General features: G+C 39.0%; 1 protein-coding gene across 27 annotated transcripts in view; it reads left to right on the top strand.

Annotated features, from left to right (window-relative positions):
* The window catches only part of Elavl2 (ELAV like RNA binding protein 2), a 152,105-nt gene extending 142,985 nt beyond the window's left edge, over positions 1-9,120 (top strand). For 20 of the 27 annotated variants that reach the window (XM_060365857.1, XM_060365854.1, XM_060365849.1 and 17 more), the window contains 2 exons: positions 5,629-5,667; positions 6,232-9,120. In XM_060365857.1, the coding sequence (XP_060221840.1) occupies positions 5,629-5,667; positions 6,232-6,562 (370 nt within the window). In that variant the 3' untranslated portion in view covers positions 6,563-9,120. The remainder of the gene's footprint in view (positions 1-5,628; positions 5,668-6,231) is intronic. The other 7 variants (XM_060365858.1, XM_060365863.1, XM_060365852.1 and 4 more) reach the window with 4 other exon arrangements.
* The last annotated feature ends 9,161 nt before the right edge of the window (positions 9,121-18,281 follow it).

Genomic DNA, 18,281 nt, shown 5'->3' with positions numbered 1-18,281 from the left:
TCTTGTGTCTCACAGTTTAGAAGTTGACGAACTTTAGCTGTAAGGGTTCAGAGAGGAAATACATTAAATTTTCTGGGTCATGGTTTTTGCAAATGTTTCTTCTTCCTCCTTTCCCATTGCCTTACCATCTCCTCCCTCTTCTCCTTTTTCTCCTTCTCTTTCTCTTCAGTTCTTTAAAAATTTAAAAGCCATTAGCTGCTGCATCATATAGGAAGGAAGTACTGGCAATCTGGATTCTGCCTGTTTAATTCACTGATGGCATTAACTCTTAAGAAGTCAATAACCCAGGTTCTCAAGTTATCTAGTCCTTGAGTAAACAGACAGATCTGGAGACATTAAAAGCATGCAAAGCATTCCCATGCATGTGAAAAATAGAGTGACTTGAGGTTCAGTTAGGAACATTGAATGTCTGGTTTTATTAACAAGTCACCCCGTTTTTACTTCCCAGGATGTTGTAAATAGCCATAGTGTATCCTCACTCCTGAGCTAATTTCTTATAAGTACATGGAAATCTGCATTCTTTCTTGCCTGAGAAAATAGGTAATTACCAAAACACATAATCACAAACTTAGTAAGCTAGATGAATTAATTTACATGTTTTTTCAGTTCTAGTCACATACATTTTCTCCCATTTGGTGTATTAGAGTGTTGAAAAGAGAAGAGAAAAAAAAAAACCTTAAAATATCTCCTTCTAAAAATACTTAAGTATGTTACTTAGGTGTGAAAAGAAATTTCTGTAAATGTCAGGTTGAATACCTGCTTAAGTTGGCTTTCACACTGGGAGAATGATGGCATTGTCAAGGGCTATAGTGACAAAGATGACCAGCTTCCTGGTTCATTGAGTTCAGCTGCTGTAATTTTGGCAGAAAAGGCATTGAATAAAACAATGTGTGTCACTTTTGACCTTGCAGACCAATAGTGGCAATTGAGGAAGAGGAAAGGGACGTGGGCTACTTGATTATTTCCTTTAGCAGGAAGAAATCTCCTAGCACCCTTTTGTAATGTTCCATGCATGCCCTCAGTCTGACATCTTTCTTGGCTTTATTCACTTGTTGGTATTTTCAGTGAATTTCAGCTGTGTTTCTTAGTCGTCCTGTCTAGTTGGTTTTGGTTTGCTCTTAGAAGAAAACTGTACTGCCCTAGATTGTGTGTGTGTGTGTGTGTGTGTGTGTTTTCATTAAAGCTGTAATTTTGTTTGCTAGTTGCTATTTATTAAAGCAGTGCTCCTAGACTCTCAAGACTAGGCCAGAGGACCCATAGACAGCACCGAGAGTCCTGATCTCTGTCCAGCACATATATGGGCAGCATGTGCTGGATGTTGGGTACCGCAGCATCCTCACTGAACTTTCCTGTCACTCTGTACATGCCCCATGCCTTTTATTTTTGATGGGATAAAGTTTTCCAAGGTTGTCCCTGTGACTAAATTTTAAACCTTTATCTTCTATCCACCCTACATTACAAAAAGTCTTTAATAGTATATATTATTACTAATGAGAGTCTATGGCCCTTGCACAAAAACATGTAAGAGAAGGAAAGTTAGTCGAAAAGAAAACCCAGCATTAGCAAGTGAGAAAGATTACAGTATGTGGAGGTTTGAGCTTGGAGTCCCAGCTACTTTGGAGGCTGAGACAGGAAGATCACTTGAAGTTAAGGCCTGGATTGTGAAAGTGCTTTTCTTATTGCACTAGGTTTGATCTCAGCTGGGTGGCTTCAGAGGAGTAGCTGCTGCCAGGTTGCCCAATGAGGGCAAAACAAAGCAATTGGGAAGTAGGGATGATTTTTCTTTCCTCAGATTGGAGCTGTTCTCTCTCTCACCTCACTGCTCATCTTTACCTCCACCATCTTTGTCTAAGTGGTGAAAGGTGAACTACCAGTGTGCCTTTACTTTGAGCTTGCTGCTTCCCAGCATGAATTTTAGAAAATTCATTGTTTTTATGTTATCATGGTGCCTTGGCAGCGGAGCGAGACTGGAGAATACAAGTTATAGTAACAGTGAAAGGATGTTAAATATACATGAAAAGAAAAAAGAAAAATTCTGTGTAATAAGGATTAACTTTAAAAGTGGGCTTATGAGGCCTATGGGTCAGCATGTTGATAATTGGAATTATTGAAATATGAACACTGGTAATCTTATGGGCTGGTTGAAGTGTTTATAGTTTTTGTTTTGTTTTGTCTTTTTATGAAAAACACTATTTGGATGCATGATGTAATTTCCGTCCCTGAGGAATGTTCTTATTACAGGATATCCAAATTAAACTGTAAACCAAAGTTTCTCATTCATTCTTGTGAGGCAGATTTAACAGTATAGTGTATGATCTAGCAGTGGCCTGTGTGTCTGCTTCTGTGGGTCCTTTTGCATCTTTAAAGAGCCTCTGGAATCAGCAGTTGACTTGAGTTTCAGTTGCTGGTTGCATTGGCTCGCTTTCATTCTGGAAGACAAAGACATCAAGCCTCATGAATGCTTTTCCTCATTCTTAGAAGACATGATTGGATAAGGTAACATATTGATGAGCTTTGGAAAGGTTTGATAATTCTTCCATGGTGTCCAGAATTGTTTTCTTATTTGTTGTCTTTTTCACATATTATGTCTGACATTAACTGATCTTTTTTTATTGTCCTTTCAATATGGGTCTTTCCCTAATCTACCAGCTGAATAGCTTGGAAATAGGTAGATATCTTAGTTTTATGCTGTATTTGTAAACACTCTGTTTTGAAATGAAAGTGCTCTAGTAAGGTGCTCATAGAAGATTCTAGTAAAAATATTGCATGGTAACAGTTTGAGTTACATTATCCTGGTGATAAGAAATGTTACCAAATGTCTTTGCTGTGCACTTGTTTTATGTGCACATGGTTTGTGCTCTATAGTCAGTGAACTTTAGAATTCTAATCAAATATACAATGATAGGATAAATATGAAATATATACTCTATCAAATATAGTAATGTGCTGATGATTGTTACACTGATATATTTACGTAAAGTTATTTTAGTACATAAGATCTTGCTTTAAGCAAGATTTGTAAAGTGTTAGTATTTATCACTTTAAATTTTTTTTGCGTTCATGTAAGAGATGTTGAATTGACTGTGTGGTTTCTGTGAAGAAAAGGGAAAATAACTGCTTTCTTTTTTTTCTTTACTGAGTTTTCCTTATTGGATCATCCTCAACCCATTTTCCCTTCTCTTGGGAATCCTTATTTAAGTAAAGGATGTCTTAATTGAAGCTAGGGTTTTCTATTTAATCTTCCAGATCCACTTAATGTGTTACTTGTAAATTGGATTATATCCCAGCTAAATCTTGAATGGGGCTGACATTGGCCACCTTCTCAGGAAGGCTCAGACCTCTTTAGGGAAGCATGTGATGTCCTAGAAAGTGGGTGCAGATACTTCTGCAGTCCACATGTTAAATATAATTTAGGTAGCAAAATGTGCACGTGAATGGCTCCCTAACATTAGCTCCCATGGTGGAGTGCATCATGTGCCTGTCAGCCCAAGTTACTGCAGAGGCCTCTAGCCTGGGCTCCTTGAGAATGGAGTGACTTTCATCTTTAGGTAATCATGTATGAAAGTTGTCTTCAAGCTGTGGGACATGGAGTGAGGGTAGGGTGTACTATGACGTTTTCTCCTATAGTTGCAATATAATTTGCTACCTGCTGCTGGACAAAGGCTGCTTGATGTCCATCTGCAGCACCTACTGCCTTCTCTAAATTCAGATGGAACACATAGATGTGTGGCAGTGAGAGCAAGGGAAATGGGGTCTGCTCCCTGTAGTCAGCCACCTGCCGTGCCTGGCTGTTTCCTGGCGCAGTGTTCCACTCTTGCTGATGGGGAAGAAGAGAGACATAAGTGTAGAAAACTCGGTTTAAAGCTGTTCAGGACTGACTTTCCTCTAAGACTGGGAAATGAATGGAGGTTGGGGGAACCATCCATTAAGGTTCCACATGTGGGGCAACTCTGAGGCACATTTAGGGTCTTCAGAGGCCTAGTTGCAAAAGTCCCAGATGAAGATTGTTTGATGGGATAGAACGGGGAACTCCCTCACTCAGTGCTTGTAATTCACCCCCATGATAAGCTTGGTTTCCATCCTGTCTTAAGCACAGACACATTTTTAAGGGACTTCTATGTCTGAAATTTGGTTATTCTCCTCAGTGGGTAGAGGGGAAATGGAGCTTCTGAATTCCATCTCTAATCACTTTGAACAGACTTCAGTATGTTCCATGTGTCCGACAGGTACCGTTTGTCAGATGCATTCCATACCTATCATCCCTGCAATTTGATGGAATTTTCTATATCAGATCACTTTTTGATTGGTGTTGCAAGTTTGCACTCATTCATTTTTTTCTGGTTTGTGTAACCTTGGTTTTTGCATATAAAGGCATGCATCTTTACCCATCTTCACTTTGTAGAACAGAGTCCCCTGACATTCTGTACTCTTCACAGCTGCTCTGTGCTTTGTGTGTGCAAATATTCTCACCCAGTCAGTCTTCTGGGTAGTTTCCATCCTACAGTAAGTGGTGGATGATAATTCTGGTAACCTTTGCTTTTACATAATTACCAGGTATATGTTATAAACCTGCAATGCCCAGGCTAGTGATCTGTGCTAAATGGTACATTTAAAAGGATCACGGAACATGGCAGATCGAAATAGATGAAGGAAGATCTTGTCAGTGTGATTTGTTCTCTTGTCCTACACTTTGCATTACAGCAACTCAACAGTATCTTTCATTTTTCAAAACACATAAATGCACAGTGGAGACCGAGATCAGGGACATGCAGGGGCAACACTTTCTTATAGCTGAAAGACCAGAAGGAATACTTTGGCTTTTACAAACTGAGAGTAGTTGCTTTTTCTTATGTGCTCTGCTGTGTTTAGGTTAGGCACAAAAGGCTGATACCCACTCCCTCCCTGCCCCACGTAGCTTTTCACAGGTGTTAAAAGATAAGAGAATTGTGTCTCACCACAGACCGGGGTCTGTGTTTGGAGAGTGGGGAGTATTTTGACAATTAGTGGCTTATAATGGCTATGCATTAGATGTGCCTGATCCTCACGTGTAATTTATTAGTAAATATTAGAAACTTGAGGAACCCTAGATAGTCTTCTTGACACTAATGAAGCAGAGTGGCACAAATTCTATAAAGCCAAGTTTGTCTATGAACAGTGTAATTGTACATCTTTGTCATTCTATATCTTTGAGTTTAAAATATCAGACTCCTCTGAAGTCACTAGCTTTGTGGGCTTCAGTATCCTCAGGAACCAATGGGATCGTAAAAAGTAGACCTGGGAGTTTGTAAAAGTGCCGGTCAGTTCCAGCTTCACTTTTAGAACTTGCCTGGTGGGAAGTCAGATGTCAGCTGTTGGAGCATCTTCACATTTTGTTTCTGGATGTTTCCTCAGATGATCACTGCTTTTTCCTTTGCTGCACTGCCCCTGTAGAGCTAGCCAGTGTCCTACAACAATGGGTGCCCATTCTCTCAGGAATGGTAAAAGACCCAGTGTTTTGAGACATCTAATACATTTTTTTTTTTTTTTTGCACAATTATCCCCATGGAAGGTGGCAGTAATGAGCCTAGCTTTCATGAACTTCAAGGGGGAAAATTAAACACTGAAGTTTGCTAAATGTGTGTTTTGCAGGTTGGACAATCTGCTCAATATGGCTTATGGAGTGAAGAGGTAATGACACAGGTTCATGATACTCATAATCCCTTCCCACAACTGATTGATTTCTTTGATTTGGGGAGCAATATTTCCACTGCCATAAGTTTGTGTTGGGTTTTCTTTTGCATGTATAGCCTATTGTAAAGCCGCTTTGGAGGTGCATTTGACTCATGGAATATTTTTTTAGACCACTGTATGCCACCTAGTCTTTTAAGGAGTCATTATTTGTCTCAGATCGCATTGCGACATTACAGCATGTTTGTGTTATGTGTTGGTTTCTCTCTCCTCCCCATCCTGTTTGACCCATGAGGACAATTTTTAGATTTCTTTGCCATTGTGTAAATTGTTATTAGTGCAACAGATAATGGTCATTTCATAACCTGTCAGTACCTGGTTTGTTTGTCTGTCACTGCAAGCCACAAATAGTGCCTCAGTTGACACATCAAGTAGCTGTATACATCTGTTGGGAAATGGCAATTGCTAATATTTGGGAAAGGGGAAAAGAACTTAAACCTGTTGCTGTAACATATCTATGTTGCTTTTGTGTCTGTGTGTATGTCTGTTTCCTGTTTTGTTTAGTAGGTTTTCACCAATGACGATTGATGGAATGACCAGTCTGGCTGGAATTAATATTCCTGGGCACCCTGGAACAGGCTGGTGCATATTTGTGTACAACCTGGCGCCTGATGCAGATGAAAGTATCCTGTGGCAAATGTTTGGGCCTTTTGGAGCTGTCACCAACGTGAAGGTCATCCGTGACTTTAACACCAATAAATGCAAAGGTTTTGGATTTGTGACTATGACAAACTATGATGAGGCAGCCATGGCGATAGCTAGCCTCAATGGATACCGTCTGGGAGACAGAGTACTCCAGGTCTCCTTTAAGACAAACAAAACGCACAAAGCCTAAATGAGCTCTTGTCCTCAGTCCATTTATATATGAAAACTATACAACAAAAGCAAGTTAAGAGAAACTTTATACATTAGTAAATGTCTTTGTAAGTCAGTGTTGAGATGGGGATAAAATGACTACTTAGCATCCTAAGAAATATGTGAGATTTTTTATTGCTAGTATTTGAATTAAAACTTCTTAAATATCTTTTATGTTTGAATATGGACAAGAGGTACAGGGTTTTTACCTGTCACATTGCATTCTATTGCCTTCTTTGAAGAAGGTGGACCTTTTAAAGTGTTTCAGCTAAGGGAAGACATTTCTTTTCTTTTTACATAACTGCCTTGAACCTGTGAGTAAATATTGAGGCTTGTGTTGTAACTCTTCAGTTGGTTGTGTCTTTCCCCACCTCCTTTCCTTTTCTTTTTTCTTTCTTTTCTTTTTGTATTTTTGTTTTGTTTTTTTTTTTGTTCTCTAATTAGCTTTGTGTTTGGTTTACATTGAAAGCATTGCTGTTATGTCTCAGAAAAGTATTTTGAAGTTTACATTTTTATTTATGAAGTTACAAACAGTATTTATTTTGTAATTCTGATTTGGGCTGGGGCAGGGGGGGCGACATTATAAACGCTTATTGTAAGAATACTGGAGAACTTTTCGTAAAGCAGTACCTTGCCAAAGAGATAAGAGCCTCTTTGATGTGGGTTTAAAAAAAGCATCTATTTTTATAAAAAAGAAAATTTGGAGAAACTTTTTACTGGTCCTGGAACAAATATTTTGACTTGAATACTTTGAGAAATCTCTTCATATGACACCTAGTGAGCTTTTAAAATTTACCAGGAAATTTGCAACGGTTGGAAAATTTAGAAAGATTTATGATGTAGAAAAATACTTTTGAGATCTTTGTATGAGAGGAATTGAGTCAGTGAGGGAACACTGCTGGTTTCATTTTCGTAATCACCAGTGGGGCGTCTGCTCACCCTGGTTGTTATGTGATAGATGGCTCACATTGATTTGTGATTTTGAAACAAATAAAAAAAAAATTTACAAAAGAATATATAAGAGCAGGCAAGAAATTTAAATTACCAAGAGATGGGGGAAAATCCGTTCTTCCTAAAGAAATCCCTTCAGATAGAGCTCATGGTGTTTAGTGATGTACTTGCAGTATCGTTTGAAGAATTGTTTTGTCTTAAGGAAAATGAAGATGTTGCACATGATTTGTACTGCAGCGAGTCAGCAAAGGCGACCTGAGTTGGATACGTTCGAAGGTATTTTGAGAGTTACGTTTAAGGCTAACACCTGAGCTTTGTGTGATGTAAATAAGACCTTGTGTTTATGAACCTTTCAGCTAATTTTATTTTTTCCCTTACATATCAAGTGATGTTCAGGTTTTGAATGTTTTGTATCAGTTTTTTCCTTTGTAAATGGCATTAACATTGTTACTTGAGGTCTTGCTTATTCACTTCTGTTGTCCTGAGGACTTGAATTTACAGTGCATCAGATTCGTTGCTAATTCTGTCTGTAGATAGTCTAGCTTCAGCTGTTTATGGTGATGCTACATTTTCGTTTATAAATATGTTTGTGGTAAAAAAAAGAAAAATGAGTATAACCATAGGTTTTGAACAAATTTCCTTACATTTTTCATACAAAAATCATAAATATCTGTATGCTATTGAAATTTAACTTTGTATGATGCTTAAACCACTATTTGGGGAAATAATAAAATAAGTCTTTACCATGTATGAAAGAAATTTTAAAAAATACAAAATATTTTCTGATTAGCATCTAGCTTATAATAAATTTTCAAAAAAGCTGAAGGCAACTGTTGCCTTCATCAGGATGCACTGAGAACTATATAGTTACGTCCTGCGTTTTGTATAAACTGAGATGCTCACATGCTTCCCCTTAGAACAGGCAATGTGCTATGCATAACATAGTTGTACATTATCTTTGCAGTTGCTTTGAGTTTATTTTTTATTATTTAAAATTGTAGTTATAAAAATTTTCAGTACAGTACAGTACATATACTGTGAGGTGCGTGCTAAAGTGAATAAGCGAGTTTTCATGCTGACCCACTCAATGCTATTCAGAACTCAATTGGCTTAGCACTTTCTCATATCCTTAGGTGCATTTAGATTGTCAGAGTTAACCTGCGTTAAAAAAAAATAAAATAAAATACATGTATATATTTAAAAAAAAAAATAAGGTTTCCCTTGTGGGAAAACAGCAGCTACACGCTTCTTTCCTGTACTACTGTAGCGAACCAAGGCATTGATGAGAGGGCATGCAAATTGTGCTTCACTTTACAGTGTTTATCAGAGCACTTAATAAAATGTAAGGCTGGTATTTATTTGAAGTTGTACAGTATGACTTAATTCACATCTGTTGGAATAGAAAATATATTCTGTTGAGTATTTAAGAGGCTGTACATGTTTTCTTTTGTGTTTGGATTCTTTGTGCTTTTTCATGTTCGGTACATCAATAAACAAAGTTGAAGGGAAAGAACTGTGGCGTATCTTTAAACACATCCGGGTTGCTGGGTACCTATACTCAGTCTAGTTTAAAAAAAAAAACACAAAACTTTCTCTCTTTAATTGAAAGGGAGGTTCTCAGTGCTCTAGTTGAAAACTGTGCTGTCAGTTAACTGAAAGGAGAATGTGAAGAAGAAGAAAGAAAAAAAAAAAAAACCTAAAAGCAAAAACAAAACCTGTGACTGAATAGAACTCTTGATTAGCTAGCTTTCAAATGCATTACTAGGTGATTCTTGCAGGGACATGTACTTTCATCAGCTAGTTGTAAAATTTGAGGCTTTTACTCTGTCACTGATTTAACCTTCAACCATTTGCACGTGTGGGAATTGATGCCCTGTTACTTGAGCCAGTGCAGGAGCATTTGAAGAAGGCAGCTTCATTCTGCTTCCAGGAGGAAGGCGAAATGCACCATAGATGTTGGTGTGTGATGCTTTCCTTGCACAGTTGCTATCTCATTAAGAGAGTTTTCTCTGAAACAGAATGCTTGCTTTCAGTTAGGCTAACATGTGTACAGCATACATGTGCAAATTGTGAACTGTGCCAGCTGCGCCCAGGCTTCATTTACACATTTAATCACAACATATCCCCAGCAGGTAAATAGATGGAAAAACATTTCTTGCTGGACCTTATGCCTGCCTGCCTGCCTGCCTGTCTGTCTACTGAAGACAGAGACTCACTATGTAATTCTGGCTGGCCTGGAACTCACAGAGATCTACTAACCTCCTGAGTGTTGGGAATAAAGATGAGCACCACTGTGCCCAGCTTCTCTTGCTGTTCTTTTCTGTGAGAATTCTACTTTTATAAAACTTCAGAAAACTGAGTATGTTGAAGTTATTTTATTAAGTCTACTGAATGACTTTTTTTATTGCACTGGTCTGTTGTTTACATTTTTGCTTTGGTAAAAACCAGTTTAAAATTATTCCGCGTTCACCACCTAATAGCCAAGAGTGTCTGGGTGGCAAGGCATTTCCTTTTCCCCCAACCTGCTATTAAAGTAAACTTTCCATACTTTTATCTGAATTTAAGCCTTCTTACTTTTGTGATGTTTGAACACCCTTCCCACCCCTCTCTCTTCTCACTTTATCATGATTTTGATAGGTTTGCAGGTCAGTGGTTTTTTATTTGAACAGATAGTGGGAGAAAAGAAACCTGTAAGGGAGGGTTGTAAAACTGTTGATGTATTTGTGGAGAAATGATATTTTCCCCATCAGATTCCTTTTCCATGTATGCTTGCAAATATGACTGACAACTCTTAATTTTAATATCATTTTAAGTTAATCTAAAGAGAAATGTTGGCAATTTTTCTTTCCTTTTGAAAACAAAGATGAACTATAAGATTCTACTCTTTAAAAGTTGTTCAAAATGTAGTAGAAATTTACAACTACCTTTTCAAAGCTTTACCTAGAAAACAAAATGCAAATACCATAACAGTGTGTAGGAATTGTAATCCCTGAGTTTTTGCATGTACTTACTTTCTAGTGCATTATCCATATGTCATTTTATAAGTAGAATAAGAAAAAGACACCAGTTTTCATATTCATGTCTCTGCTATCATATTAAAACTTTGGTCACTAGAAGCAAACAGAATGCAGACAAAACCATAGCAGTTTGAATAACGAGCATTTGTAGTCTGTCATTCCAGTGAGTAGTCTTTTCTTTTTCTACCTATAGTTTCTTTACATTCTTCCCCTGAAAATTCGCAAAGGTTCATTTCTCTTCAAAGGAGAAGATTTAAAACACATACCCCATTAATTCAGGCAACTGTTCAGTGCCAGATGGATCTTGCTGAAGTTAACTGTTCCAAAGTTCCATTTCATATAATTAGCAGGGGTGTGTGCGCATGTGTGCTTTCACTGTGTGGCGTACTGGACCCTGGGTCTGAGGATGAGCAGTTGCCACTCTTCCCAGAAGCCATCACCTAGGAGGCAGAACAGGTAAGCTGCCACTTCATGGCTGTAGTGCTATCAGATGCAGTCACTGAGCTAATGTGGCTTATACAAACCCAATCACAGCTCAAAACCTATGAACCCACTCTGTGCTCCATTTATGCAGTTGCCAGCACATCCCTTTCATTCAGTGAATCTTGTGAAATACAAACTCTTCCAGTTGTCCAAGTCCTTTGTGAAGCAAAATCAAAGTGGTAATAACCTAACAGTTGGGTAGACAGAGAAATTTGTATCTTTTTTCTATAAATTTGTCATATAGAGTGACAGTTTGTAAAGCACTAATGATGATGGTGAAGTAGCCTGAATATTATAATGATATTTTACTGTTTTTACCCAACTTTGAAGTAGGACAAAATACAATCTTGGGCCTGAAATTTGGTATTAATGTTATATTTGGTTTAACTAGCCAAACATGTAGGGTGGGACTATACTGATAGGACACTGTGTCAGTTTTTAAAATGTCTCTTTCATCCGGCCACATCCTAGGTACAAATGCAATCAGATGTTTGTGCTGACATGACGTTGGGAGACAGAGCTCACTGCGGCCCAGAGCTTGCCATTTGTGGTTCAGAAACACAGATACACAGCGAAAGGAAAGGCTCATGCACAAAAGCCGTAGTGGTAATAAAGAGGACACTTAGTTTTCAGTGTGGGGGGGCCTCGGGAGTAGTAGCACAGGAACGCTAAGCCACACAGAAGCGGTAGCAGTCGACCAGGTCATTGAAAGTAGGTGGGTTGTGGAAGTAGTTGGGGGAGAGAGGAGTCAAACTGCCTGCTTGTAGTGTTCTGGGAACATTAGTGTCTTCATTTATAAACTCTGTGACCTATGAGTTCCTTAAACTTTCGTGTGCATAGACTAGTTAAAATTCATATCAGCCTGAAATTTGAGAGCACGATGAAATAGGAAGTCCTTATATGTTGAAACTTTGCCGGTTGAGACCATGATAGAATAGAAAGCACATGAACTCTGAAGCATTGCCCCTTTTTTTTTCTCTCGTCCATTTCCACTGTGACCTTGGAAATATCCAGTGTGCTGGATTATATGAGATGTGCATTTGGAGCATGGTGTGCAGCGTCTGCAGAGGCAGTACATGCGACCATCTCCCTGGCAATAGAATGCTGTGCTGTTCTCCTGTCCAACCCTGCACCTTTCACACTGGACAAATGTGATTCCCTCTTAACACTGATACTGTTTGTTTGTTCATTCAGTAGCCATGCCTTCCCTCCTGAGAAAGAGCTACGTGAAAGGCCGGTTACATAGCCCTTCCCTGACCAAGGCTTGCAGCTTTATCTTGTATGGCTCTTGGATCTGCCACTTGTTAGTAGCCTTGTTCATTCTCTACCGCTTAATCTCTTGATGTTTTCCTATCTTTTTTTCTGCATAGCTAAATGTAGGTTTCAGAAGAAACCAGCCTACCTATGGACTTCCTTGAAACTGTGAAGAGACCCCATCTGTCACCAGCAAGTAACCTCTTCTTTGAAATGATGTATGGTTGGCAAGGTAGCTGTGTAAGCTTTTTTGTTGCAGGGTTGGTGAAGGTGCAGCTACTGGCTATGAGAAATGGTGAGATGGTCGTTTAGGCATCTAAGTCGATGGGGAGCTTTGGTTTCTTGGACTCTGAATTAATGCCAGCCTCTCTGAAATACCAAGAGCAATGTATCAGAAGTTAACCCCACCCTTTTACATGTATGTTAATAGATCTTCTCCTTTTTTGAAAGGGTTAAGTTTTGCAAAATCATAGTAGTAATGAATAACACAGATTCCATGCTCCAAATGCCCAAGTTACTATCAGAAATGATACATAACTCTTGCCTTAAAGGTGAACCAGAAATTGGTTTTCTTGTAATAAATAGTCTTTAGTAAAATTCCACCTAAAGAATGATTGTTGCTGTTTTTCTTCCCAGTACAATGAACTGCATGTTAACAATATTCTTTTCCTCAAATTGTTCTTTGAGAAATACCACTTTTATACCCAGACATTGTATGAAAAATAGGAGAACCTCCTTGGGTAAATTGCAGCTTATGTTTGTGTATTAAGATTACATGGCCTTGGGTACTTGATGAGGCAGTGAATAGCCTTTCTTTTCTAAAAACAAACACATTGAAAACTAAGTTTATCCTGAGTCTTAAGGGATTTTTTTGTTTTGTTTTTCCCTTGTTGTTCTTTATTTTCAAAATGGTTTCCCTATTTTTTTTTTCATTCTATTGGCCTCTGTGAAGGGAACCACATTTTGGCACACCAATACCATGTCCACAGTCCACAGAACACTGTGGCACAGGTTTTAGGAAACATTAAAATGCATGCTTTATATTTAATTGCCATTGGTTTTCACTAAACACACATCAACTGCCCTCTCTGTACCAGTCATGGGCTGTTTCTAGGCTGAACCTTTAAGATCTATTTTTCACTCTTGTTCTGAACTGTGGAAGGTCCTTGAGGGAATTCAAGACACGTGAGCCAGGTCTCATTTGAGACTTGGCCCTGGAATTCAGCTCTCCTAGCGCCTGTAATCTGGCCCTTCATTATCATTGAGGTCCTAAAACAAAGCAGAATTGGTTTGTGGTGATGTGCTTTATCATCTTGAGGTAGGCGTGGCACGTAGAAGTAGAACCAAGGTGAGTGTGTATACACATTTCTATTATGCAGTTAGTACATTTTAGTTCAAAAAATTTTTTTTGTCTCCTTTATCTTAAGTTGTGGTTGTATATGTAATCTTTTCCATGTGCTTTTTCAAACATTCAGATTTACTTTTTTTCCCCTTTGATAGAATGTTTTTATTTTTACTTTTAAAGTTCCCATTCATTAGCACAGTGGTTCTTAGCCTTCCTGATACTGCGACCCTTTAATCCAGTTTCTGGATGTAGCAAGAAAAATAATTTTATGGTTGGGGGTCGTGATGACCCCCAACCATAAAATTATTTTTCTTGCTACATCTTAACTCTAATATTGTTACTGTTGAGAATTGTAATGTTAATATCTGATATGCAGGATATTTGATATGCAGTGCCTATGAAAGGGTCATTGGACACCACTCCCTCCCCTTCAGGGGTTGGGACCCACAGGTTGAGGACCAGTGCTTTAGCCTAAGGAGACACATAAAATAATACATGTTGATTGACTTAAGGTATATCTAATGAAAGCTGCTTTGTTTTTTATTGTATTGATTGCTGCTTACCTTATTTCAGAAAGGAATGAAAATCAAGAATTCTGCATTGTTTCCCATTAATGTATTCCCCTAGATTTTTGTGAATGGGCTGAAGACAAACTGAAAGTCTAAAACTGGAGGTCTCTCTCAAATGTAAAGCTTAGAGTGACAATGTCTAAAGGCTTGCCATGCTGTTCATTTGGCAGTTTGATTGCAGTGTTCTGTGTAGCAGGGTCCTGGATGAGAAAAGGAAGAATCTGAAGCCATAGAGAACAGATAGATGTCCTAGTACCAGCAAGTCAACTACATCTATCCTTTATTTCCTTAGCGAACGAAAATGCTTTCTTCTCTAATGGGGGCTAGGAAGAGGATGTCTGGGAGGCCAATTGGAGGTGAGTAATTTTTTTCCTCCTCATTCCCTAAGTCTCTGATTGCAGTGATCTTTCCTCTTGCAAGGGTCTGGATAAATACTGGCTCCTTATTGCATGTGCGCAGACAAGTAGCTGATGGAGAAGCGCACTTTTAAAAGGATTGATGAGCTTAAAAGACACTCGTTAGAGTGCACCTGGATCCTGCCATGACATCACAGGCGAACCATCAGAGGCTCTCTGGAAAGCATGGCAGCCTTTTTTTCCACCTCTTTCTTAACAATGAGACATAGATTGGGCCTGCTCTCTATTCAAGCATCCTTATGAGTGAATGTCTATTTTTTACGATAGAGCTGCACGATAAAAATAGCTCCAATCAGTGTGACTCTTTTCCCCCATATGTTAAAAAGTTATACACAAGTTAAAATATCTCAGATTGCTTAAATTCCTTCTAACGCAGAGCACATTCCTTTTTCATTTTGAGGGGGCTGGACTGGGTAGAGGGGAGGATTAAATACAAGATATGTACTCTGGGTGGTGGGGGGAGGACCTCCTTAACTCTGCCTGTTTTATTTGAGACTTACCAGTAGCAAAGCTTCTAAACGAAATTCGAAATTTCTGACTGTTAAAAAATTCATTAATATTTGGCGGGCACAGTCTTCTTCCTGGAGCGATTGTTTATTTTTGTTGCTGAGAGCAATTAGCTAGAATAGTCACAGTTGCAGCTGTTAGATACTATAAGCTCCAGTGGAGAGCACAAAGGCCTTATGCACATTTAGAGTCTGTATTTGGATTGTTTTTAATGGGTGATTCTCCTGGAGTCGACTGCTTTAGCAAATTTGATTGGGCGATCCTGAGCCAAATTGAGTGTGCAATGGGATCATCAGCATGCTGTGTTGATCAGCGTTGCATCGACACCTTGCTGGAATGTGGAAGCCAAGATGGCTGGGGCTGCGTTGTGTCTCCGTCTTTCCTGTCTGCATCCTTTCCATGCAAACCTGGACGTGATTCATCAAAACATTATTCTGTATTTTAAGGGAGTGTTTCTTTCTGTGTTTACATCTTGACCCATTGGGCTTTTTCATGATATAGCCTGCATGGGCAAACATGAGGAAGATTTTCGTACAGTCTGGTGCCCACTAATTTGTCTTTTTCTCAAATACCTTACTAGAGAATCTTGGCTCCAGTTTAATTCCTGACACTTTAGAAAAAGCAGCCCAAATGAAGGGATTGTTTGCTATTTTTATAGTGTCTGTGTGCTTGCCTTTAAATGTCATTTGGAGGGAGGAATGTCTACCTGCTTCATAATCAGAATGCTTTAGGAGTCACACTATTCTCTTCATGTACATTTTCTCCCCTGGCTCTCATGGTCACCTGTGAAGCAGGGAATTCTGTGTAACCCTCTTTATAGAATAGTAGACAAGTTTAGAGTTGACAAATGACCAGGCACCTGCATATTTTCTGTACTGCAGCCATTTGATTTTCATTCCCTGGGTAGCTTACTGCTAACTACAGTATTTGGTGAACTCAACTGTATATTGTAGGCTGGTAAAAACTACCGTTGGGTACAAAGCTAGTTTAGTGGTGTATTGGTAGAGGGAAAACAGGGTAATTGCTTTTTGGTGGAAGTAGAATTGGTGGGGGTTTGAAAGGTTTTGGTGATTGTGTTCCAACTGAGAATCTTAGGTGACTATTGAAACCTTGTTTCCTGCTAGCTACCCTAAATCAATTTAAGCTCATCAGACTTTTATGAGATATTAGACACTTAAGTGTAGGTATATTTAGAACAGCCTTTTAAATAGCAATTGATTGACCAGATGGTGATCTTTTTGATCCGCCAGGTTGGATCCATTACTGAGTCAGGTAGAGTAGTTCTTTAATCATATTCTCTCCAATAATACCTTTCATATACTTGGAGACATGTAAACACTGGTGAATGGAAACTTCATCTAGTTATTTTAATAAATTTTTCTTTCCTGTACATTTTTTTTCTTTTTAGGTGACATTATACTTAAGTGGTGTCATAGTCTCCCACAGGATTCATATTTAAAATCAGCCACATAAAAGTTTCATCAGTGTACAGTATTTTCTTCCCTGACCCATTCTGAGTATTAAAAGTGAGTGGTATGAACTGTAGATGGCTGGCCTGTAAATATGCTGTGGTGTGTGTACACGTGTTTGCAGGGGTGTGTGTAGATGTGTGTGCATGCATGTACCTAGAACACAGAGGTTGATATTGGAGATGTCCCCTGTCACTCTCCACCTTGTTTTCCGAGGCAAGGTCTCTTGCTGATCCAGGAGCTTGTTTACCTAGCCTGTGGGTACTTGTATGGCACACACTTTTTCCACCAAGCCTTCTCTCCGGCCCCTCTTGATGGATTCCTTGTTTCTTTGGGTTCTAAAACTTTCTTGGAAACCAAAATATACACTTGGGAATTAAAAACATTAGAATAGAAGAATATGTATTTGAGAGTCATTTTAAATATTGAGATTTGGCAATATTGTGATTTTGGTGATGACGTCTTAAATAAGGGTCCAGCAGAGATGTCGGTAAGCAAGGTGATAACAATGAGGGAATCATGACTAAGGATAGAGGGAAGGGACCAGGGCCACATGTGTGAGCTAGAGAGTACTAAGTACATCTTTTTCTTGTTCTTCTTTCTATAGTAGTAATGTGCTGATCACAGGTATTGAAACTGCAGAAAGCAAAGCCATAGATCACTAACAATGCAACATAGACCTTATCTGAGTAGCATCTAAGGCAAAACAATTAAAAAAAATGTGCTGTGCATTCACAGTGGTTCCCTGGTGAGGTAGACTTGATACTGACTTTGGGAATCACCACCTGGGATTGATACTTCAGACTCAGCTCTGCTTCACTTTGATGCTCTGGCTCTACAGTGACTTCCAGATAGCTCCATGACAGAGTCATACTGGGTTAGTATCTAGAACTAGCTGACAAGGGTTGGATAGGAAAGCTGAGGCATTCATATCCTCTGGTGTTTCCTTCAGGCTCCAGGGTGTCCTGCTGCATCTCCTACCCCAGTTACCACTGAGAAGGCTTACATGTGACAGCATGTTGTACGTCAGGCACTGTACTAAGCAACAGAGGCCATTTATTACCTGTTCTACATAGGAAAAAAAAAGGACTCTGAGATATTAATATTGCCAAGGTCTCCCCCTCCCCCCCCACCCCGCCACATACACACACACACACACACACACACACACACACACACACACACACAGTGCCACCAACTGGAAAACCAAATACTCAACACACAGGCTGGGCACGTTCATGTTCTATTCAAACCATAATACAGAAGTATGCCTGTTCATGTTTCGACTTCCTAGACTGGAGTGTTTCATGGTGTCTTACCTTCCTGTTTCTTCCGTAGTCTGCCTGTCACAGGGACATGTGTGTCATAATTGCCCACAAGGTTATTGTTTGTATTTTTATAAAAGAAAGGTGGAATCTGGGAAGCTGGTATTTGCTCAATTTAAGACTCATTGTAAACTTTATATTCTCTGTCATAAGTTCTGACAAGATCCCTGTAGAATGGTCCAGTTTCTGGTGATATAGCAAAATATTATGAACTGCGAAAGCTACAAAGGAAAGAGGTATATGTTAGCTCGCAGTTCTTATCCAAGATGAAGGGGCCATATCTGGCATTTGCCTTGTTTCTAACACAGTCCCAAAGCTCTACAGACCGTGGAGTGATAGACTACAGTTGCACGTATGTGTGCT

Source organism: Meriones unguiculatus, chromosome 12 (genome assembly GCF_030254825.1).
Source record: "Meriones unguiculatus strain TT.TT164.6M chromosome 12, Bangor_MerUng_6.1, whole genome shotgun sequence".
NCBI lineage: Eukaryota > Metazoa > Chordata > Mammalia > Rodentia > Muridae > Meriones > Meriones unguiculatus.
Note: the sequence above shows the minus strand (reverse complement) of the source record. Positions and strands in the feature narration are given on the sequence as shown.